Below are 18,095 nucleotides of genomic sequence, written 5' to 3'. Positions count from 1 at the left end.
ATCTAGCATGCCTGGTATATTCTGTACATCATGCATGCCAGCCAGACGATTTATATACAGCAATTTCTCCTATATTGTTATGGTCATATACCTATCCATTTATTGTTGGATACATAAGTGCCTTCAGAAATTGAGATTATTGTCAATAAAATGGACGAATTTGAACTCCTGCTTAAGACAACTAACACTGAAATATGGCTAAGGGAAACGTGGTGTCACCACGAAATAGAGAATGTTTCCCTATGCTATGTATAATGTCTTTAGGAAGGATACACAGGATAGAAAGAATGGGTTGGGGGGGGGGTCATGCTTCTTATCAAAAGCAGCTTGAGCACTACTAAAGCTTTTACAGATTCAGAATTATGCTTTCCAGCACAGAATTTGTGTGGTGTGAAGTAGTTTATTACAAAGGTAAAGTGAGAGTAGGGATATGACCAGAGCTTCTACATATACCATAGCTGGAATTGATCTTGAATTAAAAATGCTTTTTGTAACTATCTCTGTCTGAATACTTTTGCTACATAGTGTAAATAGATTATTCGATCTATTCAGAATTCAGTTTCTTTGAAGTTGTTTAGGGTAAAACTTTATTATAAATTTAAATGTCAAGTGAAGGATAAACATTATTTCTATGTGATTCATGTGGAAATAGCTACTTCCCTTCATTTTATATTTAGTAATAGCCGTATAGTGCAAGGAAGCTTAAGGCTTATCTGCACCAGTCAAAAAAAAAAAAAAAAAGAGTAAAATAATAATAATAAATAAAAGAAAAGGAAATAGACAGCCTATGCATTTCTCTCCTCCTGTAAGATCAACTATCCAGTTGAGCAATGAATTTCCCCAAACTGTCAGCCTCTACCACCCATGTAGGTAACTTATTCTGGTAATTTATAACTTGCTGGCTAAAATAAAACTTCCTGCAATCCAGTCTAAACATCTCCCCAGTACTTGAATTTATGGTCCTTAGTTCTAGAATCATTTATAACCGTGAAAATTTCGTCATTCATTTTACTTTTGCCTCTTGGAGCCTTAAACACCTTAAGTCTCTAAGGTGCCTAGTTTCCAAGCTGTGCAACCCACATATTTGAAGTCCTTCCTCATATGGGTGCCCTTTTGCCAATCTCACCAGGTGAGTTACCCGTTTTGCCGATCTCACCAGGTGAGTTACCCATTTTGCCGATCTCACCAGATGAGTTACCCGTGAACCCTTTCAAGAATCTCGGTCTTTTTTTTAGGTGAGGTCTCCATACTTGAACAACGACGTCCTCTTCCTTCAATACTGTCACAGCTGCACGACATTTTGCTGGAAGAATGATTACAATTAAACCAAAATGCACCAAAACACCTTATAGGATTCATGCCGCACCGCACACTTGCTGTTTTTCGAAACAAAGGCGGCCTGATTCGATATTTTTAAAGGTTCGTATTTTTTTGGCCAATGTGTATATATTTTATAATGTGTGAAATAATTTTACAGATAAAGCTCCATAAATTTAAAATTATCACCAAGAAAGAGAAGAATGAAGATATCCAGGGTCTTGAGCTGGATATCATCATTCTTCTCTTTCTTAGTGATTCCTTTCTACTTCTCTCTCTCTCTCTCTCTCTCTCTCTCTCTCTCTCTCTCTCTCTCTCTCTCTCTCTCTCTCTCTCTCTCTCTCTCTCTCTCTCTCTCTCTCTCTCTCTCTCTCAGGGTAACTCGGGGAATTTTTTTTTTTTGGATGGTGTAGCATAAGCCTCAGGCTTCCTTGCACCATATGGCTAATAATAATAATAATAACTTAAACTTTGAATTAAAAACATTATCAGAATTGCTTAAATTTTAAATTATCTTTTAATTTAAAGTTTGAAATGTAAAAATAATTAAAAAATAAACTATCCTTGAGGGTCCAAGATATGTGGTAAATGTGGTATTCGAGAAGAAAGATCAGACACTGTCAACAGCTTTACCTCTCAGCAAAACTAAATGTAACTTCAAACAAAATTTATTGAAGCACACCAATCAGTATGCCGCGATCAGATGCTGATCGTATCTTAAATCTGGGTTTCAAATCATGAAACCTCCTCACAAAACTGATTAAATCAGTCAGGGTATGAAACAAAAGCTCAAGCACATAAATATTCAATTGTGTTGACGGGTTTGAATCAAGGCTGCACACAGATTGTCTAAGGGTTTTATCAATCGATATACAATTCGTAGTCCATTATCTTCTTTTCAAAATTTATGCACCTTAATTAAAAATTTTACATTAATATGTAAAATAATATAACATTTATTTATTTATAATTAGCATAATTTTTCTCTTTACTATAATATCAAGGTTGTATTCATAGTTTGCGTTAATTTTGGGGGCCCTCGTGGATAGCACAGTGGATATAATCCTTCCTTCCCTGCACTCGGTGGAAAATGGTCGGGTTTGAATCCCGTCAATGATCGAGTAATTTTATAGGCTCTTTTTGCAAAGTGGCTGAGTTAATCGGTCTCAGGCAACTGTCGCATAGTTTTTTTCACTTGTAAACTCAGCTTTTTTCGTCCAGCAAACAAGCAGATCGACCACATATTATACGTAATTTACGGACACAATATTAACAACTTAAATCCTCTATACCTTTAAAAATCTGAGACTTCATGAGGATAGTTGTTTTAAAGATTACTTGCTGAAGGGTGGCCTCTTTTAACAAAATTATGCCTAACTGTGAATAAAGTACTTTGTATAAGTGAAGAGTCAAGCGATGTATGGAATTAAAATTTCCATTTGTCCAACTCAAATGTTATCTTTTTACTTCCATAAATCACTTAGCTGTTCTCTTATAGAAAATTGTTCGGCATACTTTTTCTATTAGACTATCCTCCAGCTGATAAAAAGCCAGTAATCTTATTCTTATAATAAAGTTTTAAAACAAAGTTACCTCAAACGCATTACCTGAAAACGCGTTAAGTTTGATTACACATCACTCACCTCTAACTTAATAGCAAAGCTTGTTTTTTCCATGCTACACTGAACTGAACTTGGTTTTAATATGTAAATAACATTAATCAAACTAGTGAGACCTTTTATGAATATATCTATATGATAGACCAAAATAAAATATCAAAACAAATATTTAATAAACAAAAAAGTCAGCTAATTACAGCGACATTATTGTTAGGACAACAAAAATTAAAGCAACATTAAAAACAGGAAATGCTGAGAAATATGACGACTAGGTTCACAGAAACTCCACCCTGAGTTGACACTGTAATTCTTCTCTCTTTAGCATTAGCATTAGCAAAGGCCCATGATGCAAGAAAACAAGCTTATATAGCATCATCCAAAAAAAAAAACCCCTTATTTCAATAATCCACTCGCTCCAAATGTTTGTCAAGTTCTGCCTTGAATCTATTTAACCTATCAACTACTACAATGACAGATGAAAGTTTGTTCCAGCAATCAACCACCCGCTGGCTAAAGGCAAACTTCTGCACATCTATCTTACAACTGTCTTTCCTCAATTTGAATTTACACCCTCTCAGTATAGCATCATCCAAAAAAAAAAAACCCCTTATTTCAATAATCCACTCACTCCAAATGTTTGTCAAGTTCTGCCTTGAATCTATTTAACCTATCAACTACTACAATGACAGATGAAAGTTTGTTCCAGCAATCAACCACCCGCTGACTAAAGGCAAACTTCTGCACATCTATCTTACAACTGTCTTTCCTCAATTTGAATTTACGCCCTCTCAGGCGATTATTCTGAGCAAGAGGAAGAAACCCATCAGCACTGAGCATGGTCAAACCATTGAAGGCTTTATACACCTCAATCAGATCACCTCGCAGGTGCCTAGTTTCCAGACTATGTAATTTGCAAAACTTAAGCCTTTCTTTGTAAGAGCAACTCGTTGTTCCATTCACTAATCTTGTTGCCCTTCTCTGTACTTGTTCCAACAGCTCTACATCATAGAAAATTCCTCTATATCATTGACAAGACACCATGAGCTACTCTTGCCGACCGTCTACACTGCTCAGAAAACTTCATATCATCCTGCACAATTATCCCCAGGTCCTTTTCATTCTCTACCACTGTCAGTGTAGTACTACAGAGTTGATACGTTACTCTGGGGTTACTGCTTCCCACATGTAGTACTTTACATTTGTCAATGTTAAACTTCATTTCCGCCTCTCAGCCCATCTGCTCAACTTTTCTAGATCCTGTTACAGCAGCATACTGTCATTAGTGTCATTAACAACCCTGCCAACTTTCATATTGTCTGCAAAAAAACTTGGACATTAAGCCTGATATACCATCATCAGTATCATTTATAAATACAGAAAACAACAATGGACCAAACACTGAACCCTGAGGTACTCCACTAATAACATTAGTCCACAAAGAGCAATTTCCATTGATTACCACACTCGGTCTTCTCCCACTCAACCATCCCTTTATCCATAGCAGCAATTTACCTCCAATGCCACACTGCTCCAATTTGTGCAGCAGTCTTCCATGTGCAACAGTATCAAAGGCCTTTCTAAGATCCAAATATATGATATCAAAGTTATTCTTTGCATCTAGTTCCTTTGTGACTACATCATAGTATCCAATCAAATTGGTCACACAAGATTTCCCCTTAACAAACCCATGCTGTGTCAGAGCTATAACTGAAGTCTTGTCTAGATGATCCTACAATGCTTCTTTAACCAGTGCCTCCATTAATTTCACTGGAACAGAAGTTAAACTAAGAAGTCTGTAATTACCTGCATCTCCCTTTGATCCTCCTTTGTGGATTGGGGTCACATTTGCACATCTCCAGTCCATGGGTACCTCCCATGAGTCCAGAAAAGCTCTCATAATTATGGCTAAGGGTTTGCTTACTTATTTTTCCGCCTCATTTAATATAACTGGATAGATTCCATCAACCCCAGGTGCCTTTCTTATGTTTATCTTCAACAATTTCTCCTCCACTTTACTCTCAGTTAGTACAAGATTATCTAGCTTACTGCCAGAGTTTAATACACCTCTGGCATTCCCCTCCCTGAATAACTCCTCATGTATGAATGTAGATGCAAAATATTCATTTAGTTTGTTAGCTACCCGAGCAGGATCATCAAGACTTGAAACATCGATATCAAGTGGACCAATCTAATTCATGCTCTTCCTTCTAGAGTTTACATAAGTAAAGAACTCTTTGCTGTATTTCTTGTAATCCGCCTTCGCCTGCCTAACCTCCTTTGTGACTTGGTTACAGACTAGCTTATATCTGTCATAGGCTTATGTGTCACCTGTTATTTTATATGTATCCCATGCATTTTTCTTCTCTGTCACAGGTCTAATTACTTCATCTGACATCCATTTAGTCCTAAATCTTGAACAATATTTCTTTGTTGGTATGAAAAACCTATTAGCTTCCAAGATTAATTCTTTGAATGCTTCCCATTTTGAATTTGCTGTTGGTAACATCAGTTGGTCCCACCGTATAGAATTTAAATACTGTGTCAGACCACCATAGTCACCTTTACGAAAGCAAAAACCCTTCCCTTTACCCTTGATGGTAGTTACCTCTTTGAGTAAATCCTACTTCAGCACACTGTGATCACTGCCACCTAGTGGTTCCTTTATCTGCAGATTCTTAATGCATGAAGAATCGCTACTGATAATCAGATGAAGAGTATTACTCCCTCTAGTTTTCTCCCGAACATGCTGCTGTAGAAAACAATCGTCCAATAAATCCACAAAAGCCTTGCTAGTGTGTGAGCAACCAACCTACAAATTCCAGTCAATCTCTGGGAAATTAAAATCCCCCATTATAAGACACTCTGATTTACTGGCCCACTCTATTTCTCTGCACAATTGCTCATTATACTCATCAGATTCATTAGGCCTATAACATACACTTACTCTCATTTTTCGGCGCTTCCGTAGCCAGGTGGGCAGGAGCAGCAGTGCGTAGCACACACTTTTTGATTAGACCGGGGTTCGAGCCTGTGACCACCAAATATGGAGGATGCGGAAAGGTCAGGGAATGACCACCGTATATCCCCGGAGCAATATGGCCTTAGTTGCTAATGCTCCTAAAAAAACCAAATAACATCAACATAAATAAATAATCTCATTTTTCATTTCCTAGTGCTTATGTCACACCAAACAGACTCAACATTGATTGTACACCAACATCAATTGGATGCAGTTCCTTAGATTTTATGTGTTTTTCAACTAACAGCATAACCCCTCCTCCCTTCCTGTTCTGTCAATCCTTTCTGTACACATTGTACTCCCCAAATTCCAATTCTGCACTGCTTATGTCTGTGACACCACATCTCTGATATCCCAACAATATCTGCCTTTGATGTCTTGACTAGCACTTCAAGCTCATTGAATTTATTAACTGTACTCTTAGCATTGGTGTATGTGCAAGTATACATGCACCTGTTTCTACTCATAGTTACCCTAACACAGTCCATGTATTTACTTGTTCCACTATGACTCCCAGCAATCCTGGAAATCCCCATTGCCTTGCCCTGTTCCATCTATCCTTTTTGCACAATATGTTTCCCATTTTCCTGACAATAGATTCACCTACAACAACTAGTTCCTTTGGTACTAGTGCATTCTGCCTTGGGGGTTGCCGCTGTGTTATGTGATGTTATGCCCTGGCATTGATGTGGGCAGCTGAGGTCTTGATGGGCCCCTCAATTTAAATCCTTTGAGGTCATACACCCTGTCCTTTAAGCTCTCATATAAGCCCATAACAATGCTGAGTTGGTGCCTCATTTCCTCACACTCCTTACATCCCGCACACATAAAGACATTCCCCTTGGCATATCATGTCCCGTTCCTGATTGCTCCACTAACATCAAACAAGCAGTGCGTTTCAATAGACTATGATTCAGAGGACAACCGCTCCCCTCAGTTCTCCCTTGAGCAACAGCACTTCCATTAGTTTGAGCCTTTTGCTTTGCTGCTCTGGTCTGGGGCATGATTTTTATTCAAGTTCAATAAAATTCCAATACAAAATATAACCCCAAACTTATATCCCAATGCAGTTATAACATTATATATATGTATTTCGGTATCAAATATTATCTCCAAGTTACGTTATATGACTTTCTTATCCCCTGTCAACTTATATATATTAATTTTTGTTACATTTGTAAAAACTAGGTCACTATATTTATTTAGTTAAAAAAGTACAATTCAATTGACAATGAAATTGAATAAGATTAATAAGTATATATGTTATATATTATGTCCTCTACTCAATATATTTCATATAAATATTATAGATTGTAAACTGAGCAACTTTTATTTTCATTATATATTTTTTAGGTTCACTAAGTCGTAAATGTCGATCATCAAAGGGCTCTTTTCATTGGAAACCAAGCCTTTTCACTTCGGATATCATTCAAGAGCTTCTTGAGGTGAGTTTCTTTGCTGTTCATTTTAATAATTCTTTTCCAGAGTGAGTTTCTTGGATGTGCCTGAGCTGTGATCTGAAAGTTTTTTGGCAGTGATGGTCTCTGTGGGGTGGGCTTCTCCCTAAAATTTTGAAACAAAAAAAAACCATTATACATAATTTCTTTAAAATATTAATTTTTCTTATTTTGACTTGATTGCCCAGTAAATCAGTGGTAGTCCAACCTACTGCCTGCTAGCTAGTGCAGCCCATGAATAATTTTTATATGGCCCACACAGAAAGTGAAATAAAACATCATTTTAAATTTTGTTTATTATTTCAGCAACCATGTATATTTGACACTAAAATAAAAGGAAATAAACAAATTTAAGAGACTGTGGAGCTCATGCAGCGAATATGTGAGAGTGTTGAAGTTACAAAGCCACGTGGTTTGTGAATTCTGTTTCTTTTATCTATGTCTTGTTTTAAATATGTGCATGCCCGACCAGGGAAGAGAGAGAGAGTGAGAGTGTATGAGGTGCTAGCAAAATGTTCCTGTACTCCAATTATGGCACGCCTTCTGCTTGACCTTGGTGGCTGTGCAAAAGTGCATGTGCAGTACACTTCATCGAAAATGTAACACACTAATTTTTCTCGAATCACTGAGTGTGGCCTGCAAAACAAATCTTACTTTGAATATGGCCCCCACTGCAATAGAGTGAAATTCTTCAACAATCAAATCAGAATTTTAAAAATGCAAAAAAAAAAAAAAAAAAAAAAATTTTTTTAAATTCATAAAATAATGTTATTTTTTTGATGTAATAATATCTTCTACATCTATTTAAATATCATTTTATTCAGTTCCATCAACTTTTAGATCTGAATTCCAGAGAATTTTGTCTTTTGTAAGCCAAGTCAGGCAACTGGTATTGATCCCCCCTCTAATTTTAAAATCTATTTTCGTGCTGCCATCTACTATAAACTCTGTCTGCAATTACTTATAAATTGATAATGGACGTGGAAGATTTGTAATGTACTTTGAAACACATGAAATGCTGTTTGAAACAACCTTGAAAAACATATATACGTACATACGCTGGTAAAGTTAAATTTCAATTAGTTGCTTATAGTGAAGATTTATTGGGTTATTATTATTATGCACTGCTATATGAAATAGTTCATATATGAAGTGTACTGTGAACTAAAATCGCCATTAAAATGGTAAAATGCTTTTGCCATTATTACAAATATAAGCAGCATTGCTATATTTTCTTTGCAGGCTCATATCATTTTACTTAAAATGAAGCTCCAAAATGCCAATTAGGAATTTAATTCCAGGAACCTTTATGTATATTGGGATTTAAAAAAATTAGCTTTGCTATTTCGTGTTTCATTTTAAATGCTTCTAGTTTAATAAGAGGTAGTGTTATAGAATTAGAGAAACAGTATTGTTTGTTCATTTTACATTTACTGGCAAATATCCCACTGTTACAGTGACTCAGCCTCAAAAATCACTATTTCATCATCATTCAGGAACATTGTTGCTGTGCAAAAGAATGTCAGTGATCGAAAGAGAGGAAAAATTAAAGCATAGTTAGGGGATGTGGTGGGTATAACAAAATTTTAAAGCCATATTAACTTGCTATCCATGTATCAGCACCTGAATTACAGGAACAGTTGTGGAGCAGCGGCACACATTTTCCCCCCTCCCATCGTTCTTTAGTGTTCGCTCTCGGGACTGCATTCAGACAGGACAGCAACTTGGAATAATATGTCTCTGTAATGTTATTAGCCTTTTGAAGATATAATTAATGAAAATCACACTATACTAGTCTTAAAAAAAATTGACAGCCATCACCATTCCAGCACATGCCTGTAACTTTATTTTTAGTGCAATATCCTGACATTTTCAGGGCATTTTTCATTTTGCTGTCTATTATAAATTGTCTACAATTAGTTGGAAACAAAAATAAGAGATAGTAGCCCATACTGGGAAAAGTTTTCAAAACCACTTACGCATTAATGGATGAATAAAATTTTAAGGAAGAAAACCTCACCCTATATAAAAGTTTTGTTGGATCATTATTACATACTTAAATTTTAAGACACGCTGAAGTTTTTCCGTGTTAGGCATCATTATTGTAACATTTCATTGCAAAATTCTTCACAATGAATTGCCTTCCCCATATACTTTGAATAAGTAACACTTCCCCAATACAGACACTGTTACTTATTCTCAGTTGGGTACCACTATCTGGAAAGCACTGTTTTGAATCTATTTGGCCTCTCATTGGTTGGCAGCCAGATACTAAGAAGAATAAGAGCTGACAATCAAGCTGATGACCTTCTCTAATGGGAAGTGTTACTTAATCAAAGTATAAGTGAAAGGCAATTAGCATTAGCATTAGTAGAGGCATTTGATGCAAGAAAGCAAGCTTATGCAGCATCAGCCAAAAAAAAAAAAAAAAACCCACTTCCACTTCAACCCTCTGTTCGTTCAAAATACCTGTCCAACTGAGCCTTAAACTTATTTAGGCTATCAACCTCCACTACAAGGGATGGAAGTCTGTTCCACCAACCAACCACCCGCTGGCTAAAGGCAAATTTCCGCACGTCTATCCTACATCTGTCTTTCCTCAATTTGAATTTATGCCCTCTCAGGTGATTATTCTGAGCTAGAGGAAGAATCCCATCAGCATTGAGCATGCTCAAACCATTCAAGGCTTTATACACCTCTATCAGATCACCTCACTGGTGCCTAGTCTCCAGACACTGTAATTTGCAAAACATAAGCCTTTCTTCGTAAGAGCACCCCTTTGTTCCATTCACTAATCTTGTTGCCCTTCTCTGTACTCGTTCCAGCAGCTCTACATCCTTCTTGAAATGAGGCCTCCAGACCTGTATACAGTACTCTAGGTGTGGCCTGACCATTGCCTTATACAAGGGAATAATCACTTCCTTATCCCTGCTGGAAAAATTCCTGTATATCATTGACAATACTCCATGAGCTACTCTTGCAGCTCGTCTGCACTGCTCAGAGAACTTCATATCTGCCTGCACAACCACCCCCAAGTCCCTTTCATTCTCTACCACTGTCAGTGTAGTACCACAGAGTTGATACGTTGCTCTGGGGTTCCTGTTTCCCATGTGTAGCACTTTACATTTGTCAATGTTAAACTTCATTTGCCACCTCTCAGCTCATCTGCTCAACCTTTCCAGATCCTGTTGCAGTAGCATGGTGTCAGTAATGTCCTTGACAACCCTGCCAACCTTTGTATCGTCTGCAAACTTGGACATTAAGCTTGATATACCATCATCAATATCATTTATAAATACAGAAAACAATAATGGACCCAACACTGAGCCCTGAGGGACTCCACTAATAACATTAGTCCACGATGAGCAGTGTCCATTGATTACCACTCTCTGTCTTCTCCCCCTCAACCACCCCTTTATCCATAGCAGCAATTTGCCTCCAATGTCACACTGCTCCAATTTGTGTAGCAGTCTTCCATGTGCAACAGTATCAAAAGCCTTTCTAAGATCCAAGTATATAATATCAAAGCTATTCCCTGCATCCAGTTCTTTTGTGACTGCATCATAGTATCCAATCAGATTGGTCAGGCAAGACTTCCCCTTAACAAAACCATGCTGTGTCCGAGCTATAACTGAAGTCTTGTCTAAATGATCCTTCAGTGCTTCTCTTTAACCAGTGCCTCCATTAATTTTCCTGGAACAGAAGTTAAGCTCACAGGTCTATAATTACTTGTGTCAGCCTTTGATCCTCCTTTGTGAATTGGGGTCACATTTGCACATTTCCAGTCTATGGGTACCTCCCCTGAGTCCAAGGAAGCTCTCATAATTATGGCTAAGGGTTTGCTTACTTCCTTTGCTGCCTCCTTTAATATAACTGGATAGATCCCATCCACCCCGGGTGCCTTTCTTGTGTTTATCTTCAACAGTTTCTCCTCCACTTTACTCCCAGTTATTTCAAGATTCTGTAGCTTACTGCTAGAGTTGAATACACCTCTGGCATTCCCCTCGCTGAATAACTCCTCATGTGTGAATGTCGATGCAAAATATTCATTTAGTTTGTTAGCTACCTGAGCAGGATCATCAACATTTGACCCATTGATATCAAGTGGACCAATCTGATTCATCCCCTTCCTTCTATAGTTTACATAAGTAAAGAACTCTTTGCTGTTTTTCTTTGCATCCCTTGCCAAGGATTTCTCGTAATCTGCCTTCGCCTGCCTAACCTCCTTTGTAACTTGGTTGCATATCAACTTGTATCTATCATAGGCTTCTGTGTCATGTGTTAATTTGTAAGTATCCCGTGCATTTTTCTTCTCTGCCATATGCCTCATTAGTTCATCTGACATCCATTTTGGCCTAAATCTTGAACAATATTTCTTAGTTGGTATGTAAAGCCTAGTAGCGTCCAAGATAAGTTGTGAAGGGCTATAATAATGACACTCAATGTGCAAAACTCCAGTTTTTCTTTAAATTCAAGTATGTAGTAATCACCCAAATGTACTAAATATTATCATAATATGAATTAGTAGTTTGAGGCTATCTGCATTAAAATTTTATTAGCCAAAGAAGTAAGCCTCTTGGCATCTCTCATTTTGTGTAAATAAGTCACAACTAGGTCATCAGTTCTTGTCTTATGCTGAGCATGAATATCTGTGATGGCCATTGCCTGCCATAGCTTATATGAGCTAATGTCCGGTGCATAGGCCATGTGGATATTGGTCTTGCTATTTTTATATTGTACTGGATGGTTAGCTGGGCCACTGTGCTGCATCACTGCTGTGTTACGAGACAAGAAATGATTATTTATCACCACATGCATTGACCATGTGGCTGTCCCATGTGTAACCTTTGGCTGGTTGTTCAAATGCTATTGAGCCAGTCGAGGTAGACTTATGACATCATATAACAAGAGCGCTTAATTGTGTTGGCTCTCATTGAGATACTGGCACCCTGCATATTTTACCCCACAATCATTCCACATTCAAAGTCAGAAAGATCTTGACACTGATCCATTCTTCCTTGCAGATGCTCAAAAATTGATTGCCACATATACAAACTACAATCTTATATCAGCCATTCCCAACATTGAGTCTTTACCAACATCACAGACCAGTCCATTTCTACACAAGAGGGTATTGCTAATGTAAAGCCAACTCAGTGTACAGTGCTAATTTTATTCTGTGCATGCATAGGCTACTAATGGAGACTTTTGTTCGTCTGTGTGGGATATTCCCCTCCCCGTAAGGCTGCCGTCATTGTGCATTTCTAAAGATCTAAAATGTTTAGTGACTTTTTCATTTGTTTTGGTTTGTATAGTTTTTAGTGAAACAATTTTTTTCATTCTTTCTGATATATATGTATATAAAATCTTTCATTGCTCACCAAAAAAGTAGGTGTAAACTAGCTAGTCAGACAAGTTAGAGGGGTTTATATTGAATAAAAACCTAATAATACACAAAACAGGGCAAAGGAATAAAGTGATAATGTAAAAAAGTTCATTGAAACTGGAATAACAGGTCTGCTGAAGTTAGAAGTTTTTCAGTTTGTCTAAAATATATTTTGTGTACACTTTTTAGTGAATTAGACATCAGGGTGAGGATTGAAATGACGAATGAAGGATAACATTGGTTTATTCTGGAAAGTTGACTGAAGAAATAGTGTCTCTTGTAGTTTTTTCTTTGGTGGAATTTGCTACTGAAGAATGTCTCAGATGTTAAACTCATTTTGGCCAGTGATCAAAAAGAGACAAAAAACAATACATTTATATTGTCAGCAAACAGTAGCAGGCATGATTTCAGTTTGTTACTACAGTTGGTTATGAAAGACCATATTAATGATGCATAGAGAAAATGAAATAGAATATAGATAAAAAAGTATTTCCCTATAGTGTTTGGATTATGAATGAGAGCAAGGTCGCACTTCATTAACCAGAAAGCTGTTAGAATGCCAGAACAAAGCTTTGTTCAGTGGACTGAGAAGAAAAGTTTAGAATCCAGATGTACCTCTTAAAATCTAATCTGGTTTGCAAGGCAGAAGGATGAATGAGGTTTTTGTGAAAAGATGGTCTTTCCTTTTTTAAGATTGAACATTGATCATTCGAATTAGCATTGCATTTTTAGCAGGTATTAAACAGGAAATTACTTCAGATTGTAGGAAAGAGGAAGTTATGGAAGGAGCAAACTGTAGCTATTGGGTCTTTGAAGAGTTCATAAAGACCAAAACTACTTCACCATAATCCAGGAAGTAATCAATAAGTTGTTGAGTTGCATATGGTGGATTGAGAAGGTTCAAATTTCCTAGAAGAACCTGATAAAGCCTAAAAAATGTCATTAGCGTAAGAGCCGAAATTAGGGTAACTTGCAGGAAGAGGAAATAATATGGATGAGAAGGCCCCTCGGGATAAGCCTAAGCTGATGTTCTGAATCTAGGTTGTGTTTATATTGGAGAAGATGAGAGTACAATCATAAAGTAATTGTTGAGCTACGTGCAGTAGGGGTCCTGAGATGCAGTAATAGTTTTGTAGCAGAGCAACCAAACTGAAGACAGCAGTAATATCAAGGTAGAAACAGTGAGCATTCTTATTCTGCTATGTTGCATAAATCATGGAAATGTGTTGAAGAAGATATGTTTCAATTGAATGTGCTAAGGTGCCATAGTGAGTTGATGCTGGTTTGGAAGCAAAAGTTTGGTTAGAAAGTGGTTTCAAGAGAGTTCTGTCTAAAAGCAAGGGGGAGCAAATAGAGTTAGGCTTGAAGTCTTGTGGCCTTGCACACATGAGCACAGGAGTAAACCTATATTGTTTCAGTCTAGAGGTATATAAGCTTCAGTAAGAGTTAGGTTGTGGAGATTTGCTAAGATATATAGGAAGAAAAGGCTACTGATTTTGAGGCAGCAGTCTGGTTCTATTGCAGAGAAGATTGGTGGGGGGGGAGTTGATCAGCCACCTTAAGTCTGAGGATGATATAGAGATTTTAGACATGTCCAAGATCTCTATTTCATCCTCAGACATTGGCATTGCATTAGTAGATGAGATGACTCTCCCAAATCTGATAATGTGATCAGCCTAGACTTCCATCTGAAAATCTTGGAGGATGAATTTTTTTTTGTGAAAAGGTGCTCTTTCCTTTTTGAGACTGGGCATTGATAACCAGAGTTAGGGTCTGTTTTAGCATATCATATAGGTACTGGTGAGAGAGCTGCCTTCAGTATGTCTGAAATGCTTTCTGCTTATTCTGAAGATGGTGAATAAGTTGGATCTCTACCAAATCTTGGTGATATGGTAGAGATTGCTCACACCTAGACATGCCGACTGGGCTAGCCGGGTGGGTAAAGTGCCTGCCTGGCAACCCAAAGGTTGCAGGTTTGATTTCCGCCTCTGGCTTGGCTCAAAGTACTGCAAAAACCTTGGGAGGTGCATTATGGCCACAGAAGCCTATGCGCCAACAACTACCAAAAAAAAAAAAACACCTAGACATTGTTCACACATAAAATGAATGCAAGCTAATGAGCCAACCAAAAAAACAGGCTTCATTGAGAGGAATCAGAAGGCAGACTGACTATTGAGCAAGAACTTAGCAAGATTTAGTTCAGCAAAAGTGGTGATAGAACTATCTTGCCCAGAGACCTAGAAGCTGTGGTTGTGAGACAGCAAGTCACTATCACTGTAAGATTGCAGGAGAAGCTAGTTTGAGTAAAACTAAATTGGTAGATTTTTGTCATAAACAGCAATGTGGGTGTTAGTAAAGATTCTGTTAAACCTGGCAGCATTCTTAGTAGGAATTAAGAGCTGGCTTTACAAGCGAGTGGCAATATCAATGGGAAGTGATTTACTAGAGTTTAAGTCACCAGCACAAATTTAATGTTAGATGGTTCTGTGATAGAGATTAACTAGAAGCTGAAATTATCATGTTGACCAATGGACACTGAAAGTGCACAAATGTGGATGGCTGTTGCTTAAAGTTAGGAAGTGTGATATCGTTAGTGGGAAAGGATTAGGTCAGCCATGGTGGAGAACAGGCAAATGCCACCACTCATTGATTCTCACAAGATGGAAGTTAAATTTGACAGTGAATTCTGTCACTTTCAGATGTTAGCCATCTCTTCATGACTGCAGTAATGTTAAGCATACTAATAGCTAATCTCCTGAGTTGGTGGGGGGGGAACAACATTGGAGGTCCTGGAAGGAAAACAACAGTTTTTTTCTTTCCCTAGAAATGACTCTTCTTGACGACAAGCAAGCACCTAGTTGTAGCAGTAGCATCCACTAACAGGCATACTCAGTTGCTGTAAATCCTTGTCTAATTCTCCTCCTGTGCTGGTTGCAGAAATATTCATAGATGATAAAAGAAATTATTAGGCCAAAAAATTCAATCTAAGGAGTTGATAAGAAAAAATTCAGTTTCTAGATAGAATAATTCTATTCCTTATATCACACCATCCATATAAATGATTTCTATTCCAAAGAGTAGGCAAAGAATTTTCCTCACCTTCCTCCCCCATTGTACTAGTTAAGACTAATTCTTTAGTTTGTTTCCTAATAAGCTGAGAAGTTCTCAGTTGTGCAGGGCAAATCTTGTCACATACTGAATGTGTAGAATCACACTTACTTTTTGTCCACACAGGTAAATTTGCTATTTTCTTAGCTTGACACTAAAAACAGCAAATCTGTTGCTGTTTATAGTGTCAAGCTATGGGTAGGAATGCCTTTAACCAGGATGAGCACACATAATCTGCCTACTACAGGGGGTGGACAAAATAATGGAAACACTGTAAATAATGATAACAGTCACAAGTATGCACTAATATGGTGTTGGACCACCATTTGCTATTAAAACATTTGTATTCTATATGGAATAGATTCAAATAAATCTTGAACTGTATTAAGAGGAATATTGGACCATTCTTCATGGAGGAATGTTTCAAACTCCTTGAGTGATTGATGGTGGAGGAAATATGCTCACAGTGGCTCACTAACATTTTACTCTAGTAATTGTGCAGGCCATGTGAGGTGCTTAGCCTCAGTTTCATGCTCCTCAAACCAAGATTGGATACATATGGTTCGCTTTGGAGCATTATCATCTTGAAATGTGGCATTGTCTGTGAAAAAATGTTTGTACCATGTGATGAACCAGGTCACTCAGAATACCAGGGTAATTTGTGGCAATAATTCACCCATTCAGAGTGATGATAGGACCTAAAGAATAGCAACATATATTGCTGCCCAAACCATTATTGGTTCTTCTCCTCTTCCATTTTGGAGGAGGAGGAGACGGTTTGCACAAGACAGTCTGGATGACTCCAGTTTGACGGTTTGCACAAGACAGTCTGGATGGTGCATTCACCAAACGTGAACTTTAACTGACGTTGGAAAAAGTGAGAATGATGATTCATCTGAAAATCATGTTTCCAATCATCAAGTGTCCAATTTTCCCACTCCTTATACCATCACATCCTCTTTCTAGTATTACCATCAGAAACGAGTGACTTGGCAATAATGACTCTGTCATAAATTTCAGTTTTATGAAGTTCTTGGTGAACCAGTTTTGTTAGAGAAACTGGATTTCTGAGACTCACATTAAGTTAAGGAGTTATTTTTGAGGTAGTAGTTTAATGTTTTCAGGCTACAATCCTTTCAGTGTCTGGCGGTCTCTTTCAAGTCAGCTTTGATTTTCTGCCACAATTCACCCTGCCTTATTTTGTTTTTCCATACTTAGTGAATGCAGTAATCACTCTTGATATAGTTTGCTGTGAAATCAGCAGTTTTAATCACTGATTCCTCTAATGGACATGTACCAACAATTTGACCTTTTGGAATTCAGAGAGGTGGCTCAGTTTCTTCCTGCACCTTTTTATGTCACCTCTAAATAGACATCAGATTTTATCATCTTTCCTTTACAGTGCTACATGCAAGATACAAAAAAAAAAAAAAAAAAAAAAATCAGGATAGCTTGTTCATAAATATGTTACACATCCATTTCAAACACTGAAACTTTCATATCAAGTGTTTCCATTATTTTGTCTGCCCCCTGTACATCCAAACCCAAAATAATGGTTACCAAGTATAAAAAGGTTTAAACTTTTAATTTTGCCAGCCTATAAAAATTTGCTCTGACTTTTTAAGAAAGTTCTGAGGGGGGCATAAAGAAATTTCAATGAATCAGTTGCATCCATTACCACGTATTCATGTGGCAGAAGAAAAATGCATGGAATATGTATAAATTAACAGGTGACACGGAAGCCTATGATAGATATAAGCTGGTCTCTAACCAAGTCACAAAGGAGAATAGGCAGGTAAAGGCAGATTACGAGAAATCTTTGGGAAAGGATGCAAAGAAAAACAGCAAAGAGTTCTTTACTTATGTAAACTTTAGAAGGAAGGGGATGAATCAGATTTGTCCACTTGATATCGATGGTTCAACTGACGATGATCCTGCTCAGGTAGCTAACAAACTAAATGAATATTTTGCATCTACCTTGACACATGAGGAGTTATTCAGGGAAGGGAATGCCAGAGGTGTATTAAATTCTGGCAGTAAGCTAGATAATCTTGTAATAACTGAGAGTAAAGTGGAGGAGAAATTGTTGAAGATAAACATAAGAAAGGCACCTGGGGTTGATGGAATCTATCCAGTTATATTAAAGGAGACAGCAAACACTTAGCCATAATTATGAGGATCTTCCTTGG

At 37.4% G+C, this 18,095-nt stretch overlaps 1 protein-coding gene across 6 annotated transcripts in view; it reads left to right on the top strand.

The window, feature by feature from the left end:
* The window catches only part of LOC150081989 (circadian locomoter output cycles protein kaput-like), a 269,964-nt gene that overhangs the window by 113,676 nt on the left and 138,193 nt on the right, over positions 1-18,095 (top strand). For 5 of the 6 annotated variants that reach the window (XM_090379039.1, XM_090379036.1, XM_090379038.1 and 2 more), the window contains one exon: positions 7,309-7,400. In XM_090379039.1, coding sequence (XP_090235165.1) covers positions 7,309-7,400 — 92 coding nt within the window. Of the gene's footprint in view, positions 1-1,345; positions 1,420-7,308; positions 7,401-18,095 lie in introns of those variants that run through there. The other variant, XM_090379040.1, reaches the window with a different exon arrangement.

The sequence above is a fragment of the Mastigoproctus giganteus genome, chromosome 8, assembly GCF_048544385.1.
Source record: "Mastigoproctus giganteus isolate SK-2022 chromosome 8, ASM4854438v1, whole genome shotgun sequence".
NCBI classification, from domain to species: Eukaryota; Metazoa; Arthropoda; class Arachnida; order Uropygi; family Thelyphonidae; genus Mastigoproctus; species Mastigoproctus giganteus.
Note: the sequence above shows the minus strand (reverse complement) of the source record. Positions and strands in the feature narration are given on the sequence as shown.